We start from the raw sequence: 15,477 nt of genomic DNA, 5'->3' as shown, positions 1-15,477 counted from the left end.
ATCCGTATTATCTGTGGAATGAATTTGTAGATTATTTTAATATTACTATTATTATTATAATCTTACAAATATTTTTACTTCGCGACTAAGGCTTTTTATAAATCCTCATCATCACAAGCACTATATCCCGGTGCAGAATATACATGTATCTTCGCTGCATCAAGACAACGTATCCATTTCCCTCTGTCTTATCTTAGTTTATTTATCTTTATAAATAAATTATTAAAATAAAAGCAGTAAAATCGAATATAATCCTTACCTTTGTTACAAAACCTCTTAAGATGAAATAGTACTTTATGATGTAAAGACGTAAAATTTTTCCACGTTCCCGTATGTACAAACTTCAATCCTGTGACACTCCTGTGACCGAAACTAAAATGGAATAAAATAGTGTTAGATGTAAGAAGGCCGGTACTTGTAAGGTCGTACTGCTGACATATGACGTTGGCAAAATTGATTGCTGAGCAAAGGAGTCAATGGACTGTTATTAGTCCAGGCCGATTTTCGTTATGGAATTCATTTTTTAGGGCTGAGTTAGCTTCATATTGGTTTAGTTAGCTAATATATTATTTTATATAAAATTTATATACACCATTTATAGAATATGATCTAAGTAAAAAATGCCATTTTTGTTCTTAACACCATTGGTTTTGAGCATTGGTAGTGGTGGTAACGTCAACTCTACATTAATATATTCAACTGTATGGATACTTAATATATACATAGGTGGTCATGGATACTTTTTATGATACATTTTTTTGATAACCAGATATTTAAATAAATATATCTGAACATCGGTTGATTTCGTAACTTTTCCAAAGCATTGTTTCAAATATATAAATCAGTAATTTCCCATACTTTTTTAACTCAGCCATATTTTAACTATTTAAGGTGGAAGAAGTATTTTTATTTGTCCGAACGGTTTATTGCTAATTTTATCTTTTATGGCTCTCTGATTTTCAAAAATTCGATTATGGACAAAGTTTTGTTCTTTTTTTGTTGTCATTCCCAGTTCGTGATGACCTCTTGATTTCCATAAAACTTTTTATATGTTCAAGAATCAGTTAAGAGACCAGGAAAACAAAGAAAAGTCGTGAAAACGTGACCGGGAATGGACATAAATAGATTCAAATCAAATTTTCTTAATATAATTCGATTTTTAATTTAATGGTTCTTAATGATGCAATTAAAATTATAATGACAAGTAAAATATAAAATGTGTAATTTATCCTTAGCGTGAGTAAAAGGAAATCGATACTAAATGACTGATTTCCTAAGTTCTTTTTTTGTTTGTATAGGTATTTATAACATTTTTAATTTTTGATGGGTTGCTTCTTTCCTAGAAGAAATAAAAAACTATTAATAAATGTAATAATAAGCTATTGAAACAATCATGATGTAAACAGCACCTGACAGCCCGAAATGAACTAAAAAGAACACTCTAAATGCAATCATTAGGAAGAAGTAACTGGAGCCAGTAAGAAGATGTATTACTGCAAATGTCAAAGTAGTTATAATATACTAAACATTTCACTAATCTTCATAAAAATTACTGAAAATATATATATGAATGAAGAAGGTACCAGCTAAAACATCTAACGACCTAAAACATTTGGAATAACATATTTGATACCCAATGAGGAAGAGCCAAATCTATAATCTAAGGACTTGAAGGCTATCAAATGTCTCAATAACACATACAAGCTCGGCTATAGCTTTGAAAATAAAGATCATTTAACCTGATCCGCTAGAGCTGAATACATTTAGGATGTAGCTGTCAGTAACTATTAGTGGAGAGGACATTTTGCCACTAGGATGTAGGAAAATGTGCAAAAATGAAAGGGATTTGTAAATAGTTTGGGTCGACTACAAAAAAGCGTTTGATACTATACCGCACAGTTGGCTGATTCAAGTTCTTCAGCTAGATCAAATTCATCAAGGCATAGTAAGCCTAATAAGGAAACTTATTAGTCCCCTAACTCCTTTAAAGATTTGTTAAACTAGTTCGCTATTAGGAAAATATATGATTACCCAAGATTCAGCTCCTTGTCCGGTCACTAGATCCACTTTATCCTTTAGGAGCATATGGATAATTAGCAACAGAAATTCAGCCATTTTCCCTTATCCTGTTTGAGCAAAGTCTGAACATCGTTCAGAACACCGATCTGAACACCGATTTCAACGTTTATTCTACAAGAAATAGCAGAGATATCATGTTTTGAACCACAGTAGGTTTAGAATAAATGAACTTCTTAATATTTCCAAGGGGTAACTCGATGAACGTACTGTCTTCACATGAGTGAATAAGCTTTAAATTTTTTTCAGAAACGTATGTATTTACTTATGTTGTTGACAATGATAAATTATTGTGGATAACAAAATAAATTAAAAGAATATACAATTGGAGTTCTGGATTCTCCACTCAAGTTGAGTGTTTGCGGCTTTAGCGCACTTGCTCAGCCTCCACAGGCTCTTTTGCGCTGGGATCTTTGGAGCTCTGCTCTAACCCTCTCACGTGGGGATAGAGTGGGCTCAGAGATCCTCAGGTCAATTTTGTAAACATTATGTATAAGAGTGTAAATGTGACTAGAGATTATATTATTTTATCATTATGTTATTTTATTTATTTATTTTTATTTTATTTTTCATAAACATAGTTTGATTATGTTCATTTTGTTTATCCTTCTGTTTGTATATATTTTAAGAGAGATTTTTTTTTTTCATTTATTTATTTGTATTCTTATTTTTATTTTATTTTAGTACGAATGTGATCATTCATCACTATTACCTATTGCCAACAACTGTGCGGCAGATCATAATATCTATCAATAAATAAAAAGTATTTAAAAAAAAAAAAAAAAGAATATTAGTGATAGTGTTAAAAAATATATGAATTTTCATAAAATTATTTTAGGAAGACCTTGATGTATGTGTCAGTTGTAGACGTGGGTTTAAGCGCAGAATTAAAGAAATAATTCACCTATTTTCCTATCCGTTTTTAGATTAATGTGTATTCTTAAATTTTGGGACAGCCTTGCTGATTCAATTATTAGTGTACCATTTTGACGTTTCCAAATGATTTGTTCTGTCCTGTTGTTTAATCCAGATCTATGATATTAATTTTTCCATAAGTTGTTTATATAACTTCTTTATCTGTTTTTCTTTCTCTAATACATAGTGAAACTAATATACTACTTTACTATCTTTCATGACCACGAATTTTTTTTTTTAAGCCTTTATATAATTTAATGAGCCAAGATTTCTGCTTGCGTCTGGTGTCAGTCCATTGCTCTGGGTATTGTGGTAGGTAACACTTCCATAGCTGACAAACCTCTCATTGTTTAAAACAGATTTCATGAATTGTTTTTGTAAAGATTCCTCTCTCAAGATAAAAATATTTAAATTGTCAAGGCTTCATTTTTACTTTCCTATAATAATTTTACCCAATTATACCTGATTCGTTATTATGGACAGTTTGGTTACTTTCTGGATATAGTATACCTTTCCTTCTTGACCAATAAGCCGAGAAGGAAAGGAATACAATCACGTGGTTTATTGTGATGGTTCGTCAACTACTGTAAAATCAATTTCCTCTACTCCCTAGAATCACAGAAAACTAATAGCTTATTTTTCTACGATTCGATTTACTTTTCTGTTATTCCTGCTTATTAGGAGCTAATTATATTCCCGACGTGGTCACTTTCTCAACTAATCTCTTAAAAGCTAATAGTTGAGGTGAGTCGATTTCAACATCATTTTATTTGGATAATTAGTATGATCATTTTTCTTAACCTGTGGTGTATTTTTGAAGGCATTTATATTTAAAAAATCTAGTTGGACATTCCACTGCTGGAAGAAACCTCAGTGGCTTTTAGATAAATATTTAGCCAAGAGTTTGGCCCAATTTGCGTTAGTTGATCTGTAAAAATATATCGTGTATTTATCTGTATCGATATCTTTTCTATGTGTATTTTACATAGATGTGTATTTTCTAGCCTCTTTCCTATTCTAAGTAATTAGAACTCAGCGCCTCTCCTATATTCTATGAAACCTGCGTTACTATCAGGTCCCATCCGTCTGAACTGTATTTTCCTTCTCACTGACAAAACCTACTTTATCCGAACTCTGGAACTCCATTCCTTCTATCATACGTCACGCTCCAACCATTTCCTTGTTTGAATCCCTACTGATTAACCACTTGTTCGGACTCTAAAGTGAAATAAATATTAAAATAGCATTGATAATATAAATATTGAACATAAGCTTGTATTGTTTGTAGATATTGTAACTGCTTTTTTTTCTGTACCAAAAACTACTTACTATATAAATATAGTATGCGTCATCAGTAAGCGTGCCCACACTGTTGGCCAATATAATGTTTAACCTCTAAATTGGTCTATAGGGACTTATTTCCAGAATAATAAACTGTTTTTCATTTCATTTCAGGATCGATAGAATGTATACATTCTTAATTGTCAATAATTACTAAAATAACGTATAACTTAAATAGAATAATAATATCAATAATTAGAAAACTACTGAATGATACCGACATTATGAATCACAATGGCAATTCACATACAGTTTAAGCCGGTACAGTAAATTTCATACAATAGATAACAATATAAGAAGAAAGAGAGGTTGACAATAAACGTTATTTATACTTTTCCAAAATAAAACCTTCAGTGCATATTTAAAATTGTAATTACAACGGGTTTTAAAATAACCAGTGGAAACCACACATCATATACACAGAGCAAGTATTCAGAAATAATTTCGAAGTTTTGGGTAATATGGATAAAACACGATTTACAATTAATTTCTGATTGGGTCACTGTGTCAATCATATAAATAATATGGGCTAAAGTTGTTTGTATTGAGTTTTATTGTATTGGTCCGCTGGAAAACACGATCAAATTCGAGAACAATCCTTAATGTCATTCCATCACAAGATAGATTCTTATCTACCATATATGTAAGATATCATATATAAGAAGTCTTCTTCTGGAGGAGTATATGTGTGAATTGACACTATACGTAATGAGTATTGAATGGGGTATCCATTGAGCTGTGGTCCTCAGACAATTTTTATGGCAGCAGAAAATCAGGTAGCTGTGAAAAATCTGTTTTATGACAACCGTATCCTATGTCGATTGCTATAGAAATTAGAAATCTTTATTCTTAGCCTATTTCCATTAGTTTTTCAAGATTTCCTTGAGCCCGGTTGTAGTACTCAAACGGTCATGAAATAATGTTGGATCAAATCTACAAACAAAATCGATTATTGCTATGTATATGAAATTTATTTACGTTGAAGGTAAATTTGTTAAATTTAAAGGTAAGAAAATTTAACAGTACTGATTTATAAGCAATATGTTATACGTTTTAGGAGTGGGAAGCTCATAGGTAAGGCACTTTACTATTAACTTCAAGGACCTAGGTTTGAATCAGGCTGTGGCCTATAATTATTTTCTGTTTCACTGTAGCCATGAGTATGCCGTTAGGCTCCACCAAGCCCTATAGGATCCATCTAGCCTCATAAATTGGGTACACTTCATTAGGTAAAAATTCTACCCAAATCACCCCCTTGCTCAACCATTGGTAATTTTTTTAAAAAGTTATTTCATTGTTATTCTTTTCGTTTTTCATGCCATTCTCAGGACCAGAAATATGATTTGAACCCTCCAGTACAGACTCAAAGAGTCGAACTCCACAGCATAGGTCATAAAGGGTTATCAAGATGGCTTTGGTTATAATTTTATATTAACAATTTATACTATTGATTATAATTTTGTACTGTAGAACTTAATATGTCTAATTAAATTTTTTTTTTATTTATTAATATTTACAACTGTATAAAAAATATAACAAGTAAATTTGATCAAAATGACATAATGATAATGATATGATACAGCATGTTGAGAAACTAGCCAGTAGTAGAACTCTAAAAACATTCTAAAATATAAGGTCACGAGGCCATCTTCTTTATTTAAATTATTTAGAATCAAAATTTAATAAATAATATTTTAGAATTTCAGCTTATTAATAATTTCTGCATAATGTATGTTTATTCACCATTCATATCCGTTTAAATTGTTTGTTCATTTAAATTGATTCGTTTATTAATATTGTAACACCAGTATAATTGTAAGTCTAAAAATAAAAAAATATAGTTTGTCAACAGGTTAATCTCCCATAAAACCAATTCTGAACATAATTTTTACTTCCAAAAACATAAAATAATAAAAACAAGAAATAATAATTACAGATGTTAAATAATTGAATCAATTTTTATTACCAAAAATTTAAATAACACTTGTAATTTACAGTCGGATATGAATAAAAATACATTGTATTTTTAATAATCTATTGTAGGATTAATAAACTAAATTTCTAGAGTAATATTAATTATTTTTCTATTTTGAATAAATCAATGAATTTTAGATTTAATTATTTATATTATCGTCAATTTTGCATCCGATCGTGTAGTAAATTAAAAATAAAAATTACCTGGAGTTTGATACAATTAATTGGAGTTGATTTGCAAGGTTGATGACTACTTTAGAGCAAAATATCCCAACAGAACGGATGTAACTTCCAATCTTATCATAAGGTTTAGGGTGTTCCAGGGTGTTCCATGGTCCAGGTCCCAGCATAGAGGGCCCAACAAAGTAACACATGGGCATATAGTTTCCTCCTGGCCTCCCATCAAATTATAAATCATTACTTAATTATTAAATTACTTTTGATATAATACGCCTGCTCCAGCTCAATCTATTTTGCAAGATACCTTAGGGATTCAGAGTATCGTATAAATTTTCTGCAAATAAACCCAGTTTTCTGTCACATTCGATAGGGTTGTTTCTTTTTAATATGAGCACCTATCCGACGGTACTGATAAGTTACGTTGGTTTCAAATTGCTTCTTTACACAAAGAATTAATATTCCCTACCTTCATCACTAATAATTAGAGATCAAATTTCATAAAATTGCATCTTTTATTCCCTTCCATTCAGCCAAATCTTATTTTGTGATTTTCGAGAATTAAATTTTTGTGATTTTCAAGAATAAGGAGAACGCGAAACTTTTGAGTAAGGAAAATAAACCCTAGAAGATGAAAAGTTTGATAAAACATTTTTTATTTTTCGATCACCATGAAAATTCTTATCCGAGGGTTTTAGGGGTGTGAAAAACTTTGTTTACTAAACATTAAATTAATTAACTTAAAATTAAAGGTAAAGTTATTAAAATTAATAAACTTTATTTCTCCATGTTACACAGATTCCCATTTATATATAGGAAGAATAAAGATAAAATAATAAAAAATATATGATATCCCACTTTACACAATCTAAAATAGATTCCCATATAGAAGGCCAAACATTCTTTATTTCAGAAAAAAATACCCAGATTTGTATTTAGTGTTAAAACCGTAGAATACAATTTTTTAAAAAATATTTTACCTAGCCGGTCCAAGCAAAATATATTTGGCAGTAAACAAATACAATTAAATAATTAGGAAAACAGATTACTATTTATAAATAGAAATATGATATTAGGTAAATTATATAACGAAATTAGGAAAATAATTATAAAATAAATAAGCTTATGAAAAAAAAAGATGTTATGAAAATGACTCGGTGTTATAATATGAAACTCAATCATAAATATAAAATATTTAAATTATGATTAAAGTAAAATAATAAAACAATATTTAATGAAAAGTATATTTTAACATTTAAAAACAACAATTTGTCAGAAAACATGTAAAAAAAAAGAAATATACATCTGTTTATACACATAATTCGAATCATGAAAACGATTGCATGAAATTGCACGTTTTGGGGATTGTCACGAATTTGCACATGCTTAGGTTTATCTGAATGAAATTGCTGTTTTGCTTATGTTTTGAGTTTTTACAATGAAATTATTGACTAATTTCCTATCTGATAGACGATTTGTGGAAAAATAAATTAATATTAATATTGGAGGTTTTGGAAAGGTTTCTCCACTTTAGTTTCATAAAGATTGTTAACCTTCTATTGTTGTTTTTTCCATGAAACAGGCAGCAGGTGAGTTGGAAAACCCGAAATATGGATTCAAAGAAACTTTATGATTTTTTTTTTAGATCAGCCTTTGTGAGACATAGAGGACTGGACTATTTTTATGTCGCGATGTAGAAGAGTTCCAGTTTGGCCAAAAATTAAATTTAATAAAAGCAACTTTGTCTTAAATTAATGGAAAATTAATTTTTTTATAGAATAAATATCTTCGAAAAATGCTTAGTTTTCTGATTATAAGTGACAAACTAAAAACAAATTCTATAATTGATTTTTTTTTAAACCAATGGCTGGCGAAGTGGCAAAATTGAAATTCGGATTTCGCATTGTTAAAAACATAAGAGCATCGTTATGAAAATCACTTCTATGAATTGTTTCTCAAAACCTTTTTTTTTTAAATCTTCAATGAATGGACTATAAAAGAATTATTTTAATGTGACACACAACACAGTTCGGCTTATAGTAAACATTACTGCTAAGAAAAACAGATGGTGTAATGAACAAGGAAGAATAAAGAGAATATTTTTAGAAATGGCAGAATTATTATTTTCTATGTCCTGTCAATATTATTTTAACACCGTTAGAAGCTATTAATAACAAATACTCAGAACTAAAATTATACACATCACAACTTCAAATGCTAAGATAAAATAAAAATATTGGCTACGCTAAAGATATACATTTAATTCCTCTTATAAAGTCAAGATTTTATAAAATGTTTTGAGGAAATTTATAACTTCATGGAATAAATAAAACCGATAGTTCATCAGTTGCCATTACCAGTTGGACACTTAATAATTACATGGCCTTGTGTTTTTATTTCCTTTTTATCAATTTAGTAATGGAATAAAAATGTTAACTTTTTTTTTAATATACTAAGTTCCTCTATATTTACTTATACAACATTTCGAGGTGTTTTCCCATCTTCTAGTACAATTATTTCTTATAGTCAAATATATCCATTTTCTTTTTTAATTTTTTTCTTCATATTTACATAATTAAAAAATCCAACACAATATTGCATAAACATTGAAAATGGTTTATAGAAGCCATTTAGTATGTCTCTACATCATAAATCGTAGTTCCTCTCCTGCGAGTCTATATCTGGAATTTCTAAGGTTAACGTTTTTTAGGTTAAACGTCAAAAACTGTAAAAAAAAAAAAGAAGAGGTATTTTACGGTTTTCGATGATTTATAAGGATTCGACGAATCGAAAATGTCTCAGTCAAATATGAATTATTGGTAAAATGTGATTTACTATCAAAATATTTATATTATATAATATTACTATTAAAACATTTACCCCATTTCTAATACCAGAGTTAGGCGCACAGCAAAAGGAATAAGGAAGGTTAGAAAATAAACAACACTCTAAAAATAAACCACATGAACTGTTATGACCCAGATTAAGTCAAATCTTTTTTTCTAATTTATTTATTGTTATTGACAACTGTATCAAAATATACATACAACAAACAAATTTGCTGTAGGTGATGTATTGACATGATACAAACATGTGGAGAATTCACCCATTGATAGAACTCTAATTACGTTACTAGAGAAGAAGATGTCAGGGCCATTTTCTTTTCAAACGTCTAGGGGTATTATCAGGTATTGAAGGAGAAGCCAGGTTAGAAACAAGTGGGTTTGGGAGGTTGGAAAGTTTATTATGAAAGGATTTATATCTGGTTCTGGCCAAATCAGCAACACATGGGACAATGAGAAGGATTTTGGACTGTAAGGATTGGATTCGGGAGGGATTCGATGGTTTAGTGGAGCCCCAAAGTTCCCTTAAATCAAATCAAATTCCAAAAATTGTAGAAATAATGGGAACGATTTACATGCCAGGATACACTGTTTATGTGTACAGTTAAACAGTAAAATATTAAGCAATAAAAAATTTAGGATGTACAAACTAGGGTTGGCTATAATTCGATAATAGTTCTCACTAGAGGAAAGTCTATCGATTATCGATGGAATATCGTTAGTATTGCTTGCATCATTATTTTTGTGTGAAAAAAGTTGTTTTCAAATCCGTGGCTCTTAGATCACTTGACCCCGCCAGGCCTTAAATGTTTCATATTAGAGGTTTAAATAATAATATACAACTAATTGAAATTACTAATAAAATATTAATTTTTAATTCTACTATAAATTAATAATATAATGCTTATATACTGTTTTTAAAATTTAAAAGAACAAATTATAAATAATGGTCAATTTATGTTCACACTAATTTCACGTCCTTTATATGTCCATTACAATTACCTACTAGTTTTATGATTTAACGTCAATTGAGGATAAGAATGCTTTTATTGACATCAATTACTTTATTTTTATGTTTAAAGTTTCCTAACTTAATTTTAAATTTTAAAAAATACGTAAATGACGTGCTATTAGTGTATTGCACTCCATTTATGGGAGGAAATGTCTCGGATGTAAAGTGGCATAGCAATCTCATTTGCCATATAACCAACATCACCAGTAATTATGAAACCAACATTTTCCAGCCTACCTTGTGTTTCATTAAAAAACTGGTTTCAGTCAATTCTCTGTTCAGTTATTTAAATTTTCAGTTTATTGCGTTTAACGATTGAACCCAGAATAAAGCACTTGATCTTCGGTTTTGTTGCTAAAGAGATTACCTAAATTGTCATTTGTTTAAGTACTTGTCTATCGATTTTACTTTTTGTTCAGCTCTCAATAAAAGTGATTTTTTGGGCCAATAACTCGTTTGAATTTTCATTTAATCGATTTCATCAGTCCAATGTATTTTAAGTATCAAGATTTTTATAGAGGGTTGTAATTATTATGGTGAGCTTGGGTTGAATAAATAATTCTGGTTTAGTTTTTCTTAAGTTTTCTATTTCTGTAGTCAGATTCTTCAAAGAATATCGTCAGATTTCTCGTTTGGACAGGTTAAAACAAGAATTCTGATGGTATTCGTTGAAGAAAAGATGAATCTGACAACAAACACTGCAAATTTAAGCAATACTAAACTAGAAATGCTTATTTATCCAATCCAAGCTAACCATAAAAATTGCAGCCCTCTATAAAAATGTTGATACTTAAAAATTGTTGTTTTGTTTACATATATATACACACACACACACAAGTGATTGTGACCAGAAACCTCAATGCGCATTATGTGCGGGAAAAGAAGATGCCGGCCACCCCAGTGGAAGTAGTAGTGTCCAGCTTTTCGTACAGCATTGAGAACAATGATGCAAGTCCAACAACATCGCAGATGAGAATACTTCAACTGAATCTGAACCATTGTGAAGCTGCACAAGATCTCCTTTACCAAAGAGTACGGGAACAGCACATCGACGTCGCTATACTCTGTGAACAATATAAAAACCTGGATGGAAACTCGTGGGTATCCGATGTGAGTGGTAGAGCTGCTGTGTAGGCCTGTAATTCCCAAGCTATTCAGGAAGTGAATACTACATTGCACTCCGGCTTTGTATGGGCGAAGATCAATGACGTGTACATCTTTAGCTGCTACGCCTATCCCAGCATCACAATAGAAGACTTTGCGAATTTGTTGGATCGCATTGTCCTAGAGGCTAGTTATCATAAGCCAGCTATCATAGCAGGTGATTTCAACGCATGGGCAACTGAATGGGGAAGTAGGTTAACAAATCGACGTGGTGAAGTTCTCCTCGAAGCTTTTGCACAAATGAGTGATATGCTCCTAATGAACACCGGAAAAAACCCGACGTTCACAAGAGCAGGAAGATCATCCATCATCGATTTGACCTTTGTGAATGGTCGCCTGCACCGGATCGCAACTTGGAAGGTTTGTGGATTTTATACAAACAGTGACCACCAGGCTATATTGATAACACTGGATACGCCTACAAGAAAGAACAGTTCTCGATGGAGAACCAACAGCTGGAACACGAAGACTTTTGATGGTGCCGCGTTCACTTTAATGCTAGGGGACGAGTGTAAATTGAAAGGGTCGGGCGAGGATAAGACGCGTACACTAACCTCTTTTATATCTGGAGCTTGTGATGCAGCTATGACCCGTTTAAGGCCTAGAAAACATCATTCCTCAGTGTACTGGTGGACGGATACTATTGGCGATCTTCGCCGGTGTTGCAACCAAGCAAGAAGACGTTACCAGAGAGCGAGACGTCTACCGGAGTTTTCAGTGCTTCAAGAAGAGTTCAAGAGAGCTAGAAGGAACCTCCGACAAGCCATTAAAGAAAGCAAAGGAAGGTGCTGGAGAGAACTCTGTGATGAGGTTGATACAGAACCATGTGGTAGACCTTACAAAATAGCGCTTAAGAAACTTTGTAAAGGCACGATGCAGCACCCCACGAGATCGAATGTTGTAGACAGACCAGCATTGGAACGCAGTGAAGAGATTCACCACAGTCGTCCTCAAGAGGTTGAGAGAGGAAGAGAGGACTAGAAGACGTAACTAGCATGGAAATGTAAAAACCATGCGAAGAATGCGAGGCGGCACTCAGCCATTTCCCTCCATGAAGTAATGCCTAGCGGCGGTCCCGTGGAGAGGAATGAACAGGTGTAGGGCGGTGGTTTTAGTGGATAAAAATCCCACACACGGATAGGTACGGGCCTATCCGTGTCTTTTGAAGATTTCCACCGAGCCTCGTTAAAAAAAAAATAAATAAATAAATAAATTATTTGTACTGCTTATTATATCGTGCCTACTTAAACAGCCGTCAGTTAAAATCAGAGCAAGCTAGAAATAAATTATAAATGAAACTATTATTTATTTTATGTTTTTGGTATAATTTTAAAAAACGAACGGATTTTGAAAGTTTAACAGTTGATGAAATTTGTCTGAATCATAATAAATATCAAAATTTTAATTCATTATTTTATTTCCAGAAGTTTCAGCTTTGGTGCCCAATTTTTGAGGGGTAAATTTTGAGGGTGGGGTTAATATTTTTTTAATGTTTATTACAATGATTCATTATTGATAATACAAAACAAATTTAGTTTAGCCAAAAATATTTAGTGTAAACGAATCCTTATTTACTAATAGTTTTCTAAATTCATAACTAAAGAGATTTTTTTATAAACAGATCAGCTTACTTCATTTAAGTATGTATGTTCTTAAAAACATGTAATTAAGTATTTCGTACTGAACTGTAATGAAGGCTAATTTTGGTTGTAAAGAGATTTTGTAAAAATTTTAGTAGGCTAAAAAGTGGTTGGCTCAGTTTTAAATTATGTTTCTGAGATGCTTTGATAGATGAGTAGATAAAATATAGAAAATGTTTTGAGATATATAAAAAGATAAATCCCTAATTAATAGTTATGACAATTTAATGTTCAAAAAGAAAAGGACCATCAATATATAATTAAAATTATATAAACTTTATCTGTCATAACCTCATTTTATCAATCCACTTTTCTCCCTTCTTTTTATGTAGTTTTTCTTGTTTTTTCGTTTGAATGCATATTGATAAAAGTATTTTTAGGTATGTGAAATTAATTTTAATTGGTTAATTTAATATTAAGCTCATTGCTCATTTCTCATACCTGTGATAAATGTCTTGTCATAGCTTTAGAAGTGATCGAAATTCCTTGATTTTGATAATATAAGGAAAACAATCTAAACAAATACTTACAAATATTTTAATTTTTTGAATTAGGAATTTATGCATTCTTTTTCAACAGTTTCACTTATTTATTTTTATTATCAATTACAGGAATGTTCACCAATTTTAAATTGTTTAATCATTCAAGGCACTTCACTTCTTGTCTGTTTTGTAATGAATTCACCTATATTTAATTTTTTTTTCAACTCATTTTCGAAAGTTCTTTTTGAATTTCTTCAAAATATTTTATTTATTATTGTTAATAATAATTTTTGTGATTATATGTGTTGGTGCTTTTCATTTTACAGTTAAGGCAAATATTGCAGGTGAAGCAAATGTCTGAAATAAAATAAATTATAAGGAAATATTTTTGAAATTAATGTCTCCTACACATATTTTATTCAACTAAATAAAAAAATATATGCAGTAATCTATGTGTAAAATATTTTGGTTTGTATAATATTTTTCATAATATGAGAAAAACTGTAGCTTATAAATTTCACTTAAAATCAGTAATTTAACTAACTAATTTAACTCATTCTCATGTTATTTGTGTTGTTCAGAATTTGGTTTACTTACTGCCTTACAATAACCGACTTAAATATACTCCTTGTTTCTATGAACATATCTTATACAAAGGATTTCATCTTGATAAATCATTAAAACTTTTATGAACTGTTATGATTATGTATAAAGATTCACATCGAACTGTTTAACATTAGCCTTAACAATTCTTAAAAGTGATTTCTGTGCCATTTGCCAAATTTTTATTATATCATGAATGCCATATGATAGATTTTCATAGTTCATATTTATCACAAGATCTATTTAGAAATTGTCTTTCAATCAAGCTAAGACATTTCTCCATGAGATTTGAACAAGAAATAATTCTGTTTGCTAAAGAGTAATCAATAAACTATGAAAATGTCTCTTTATAATTGAAAGTCAGGTTATAGCTGCAGTAAATAATTATAGTCTAGAAATTAATTATGTAGCAGTTATTTTAGTTTTATGTCTTTGAGCCTTTTTCTCTGGTGAATAATGCTTTATTTGTGCTTCTCGCTACCTCAGCATACACAAAATAAGTTGCTTCAGACATATTTTTCTCATATATTCTCCTTCATGTCAAATGACTCACAATGTCAAATTTCATAGATACATAACTTCTTATCTCCTCAAACATATTATCTTCTACACCCTATATTGACTTGTATACCTGCTAGAAATTTTTATTTTGTTATTATTAACTTGCTTATGCTACCATTCATCGGTAATACCAATCTTCAAACTTGGATTGAATCGAAGTTCTATAACTACATGATACATAAGTTCTTACTAGTAACTGGGTCTGGCTTTTACCCAGGGTATGTCTTTCTCTGCTTTTAATTCTGGGGAAACTGAGTGGGGAACAAGTATTTCACAACTTGTTTCAATAAAATATACATTATATGTTTACATTAGGGATATAAAATTATAGGGGATGTAATAGTAACTGCTTTCCATAACTCTCAAATGGACTGCATATTGCTAATTCAGGTATCACTTCCTTTATTCACACAAAGCTTTTTTTAGAAAGATTACAGTTGTCTCCCAAACTTCTAATTTCATTTCATTTTTTCCTTTGATTTTATTTTCTTAATTCTGATTTCTTTATGAATAATTTAGAAACACTTCTTCTTTCTATATTTTTAAAACCTATTTTTTTTTTTTTTTTTTTTTTTTAGATTTTGAATATTTAGTGTATCTTCATATTATTATGTTGAAAATGTATGTACAAAAATACACAAATAACTTAATTTGTCAAATAAATTTTTAAATGTTACTTTTGCATATAA

At 30.4% G+C, this 15,477-nt stretch overlaps 2 protein-coding genes across 2 annotated transcripts in view; one reads left to right on the top strand and one right to left on the bottom strand.

Annotated features, from left to right (window-relative positions):
• Positions 1-356, bottom strand: part of Pu (GTP cyclohydrolase punch) — a 69,670-nt gene extending 69,314 nt beyond the window's left edge. Inside the window, exon 1 of the mRNA XM_014429356.3 lies at positions 260-356. The gene's annotated coding sequence lies outside the window, so the exon portion shown is untranslated. The remainder of the gene's footprint in view (positions 1-259) is intronic.
• Positions 357-11,223: 10,867 nt separating this feature from the next.
• LOC136795660 (uncharacterized) lies at positions 11,224-12,483 on the top strand. Its single transcript, XM_067046965.1, has 2 exons — positions 11,224-11,468; positions 11,562-12,483. Exons 1-2 carry the CDS (start codon positions 11,224-11,226, stop codon positions 12,481-12,483), a joined length of 1,167 nt encoding a protein of 388 aa, XP_066903066.1.
• The last annotated feature ends 2,994 nt before the right edge of the window (positions 12,484-15,477 follow it).

Source organism: Halyomorpha halys, unplaced genomic scaffold (assembly GCF_000696795.3).
Source record: "Halyomorpha halys isolate HHAL.00 unplaced genomic scaffold, Hhal_1.1 Scaffold790.1, whole genome shotgun sequence".
In the NCBI taxonomy this organism is placed as follows: Eukaryota; Metazoa; Arthropoda; class Insecta; order Hemiptera; family Pentatomidae; genus Halyomorpha; species Halyomorpha halys.
This window is presented reverse-complemented; position numbering and strand designations above follow the sequence as displayed.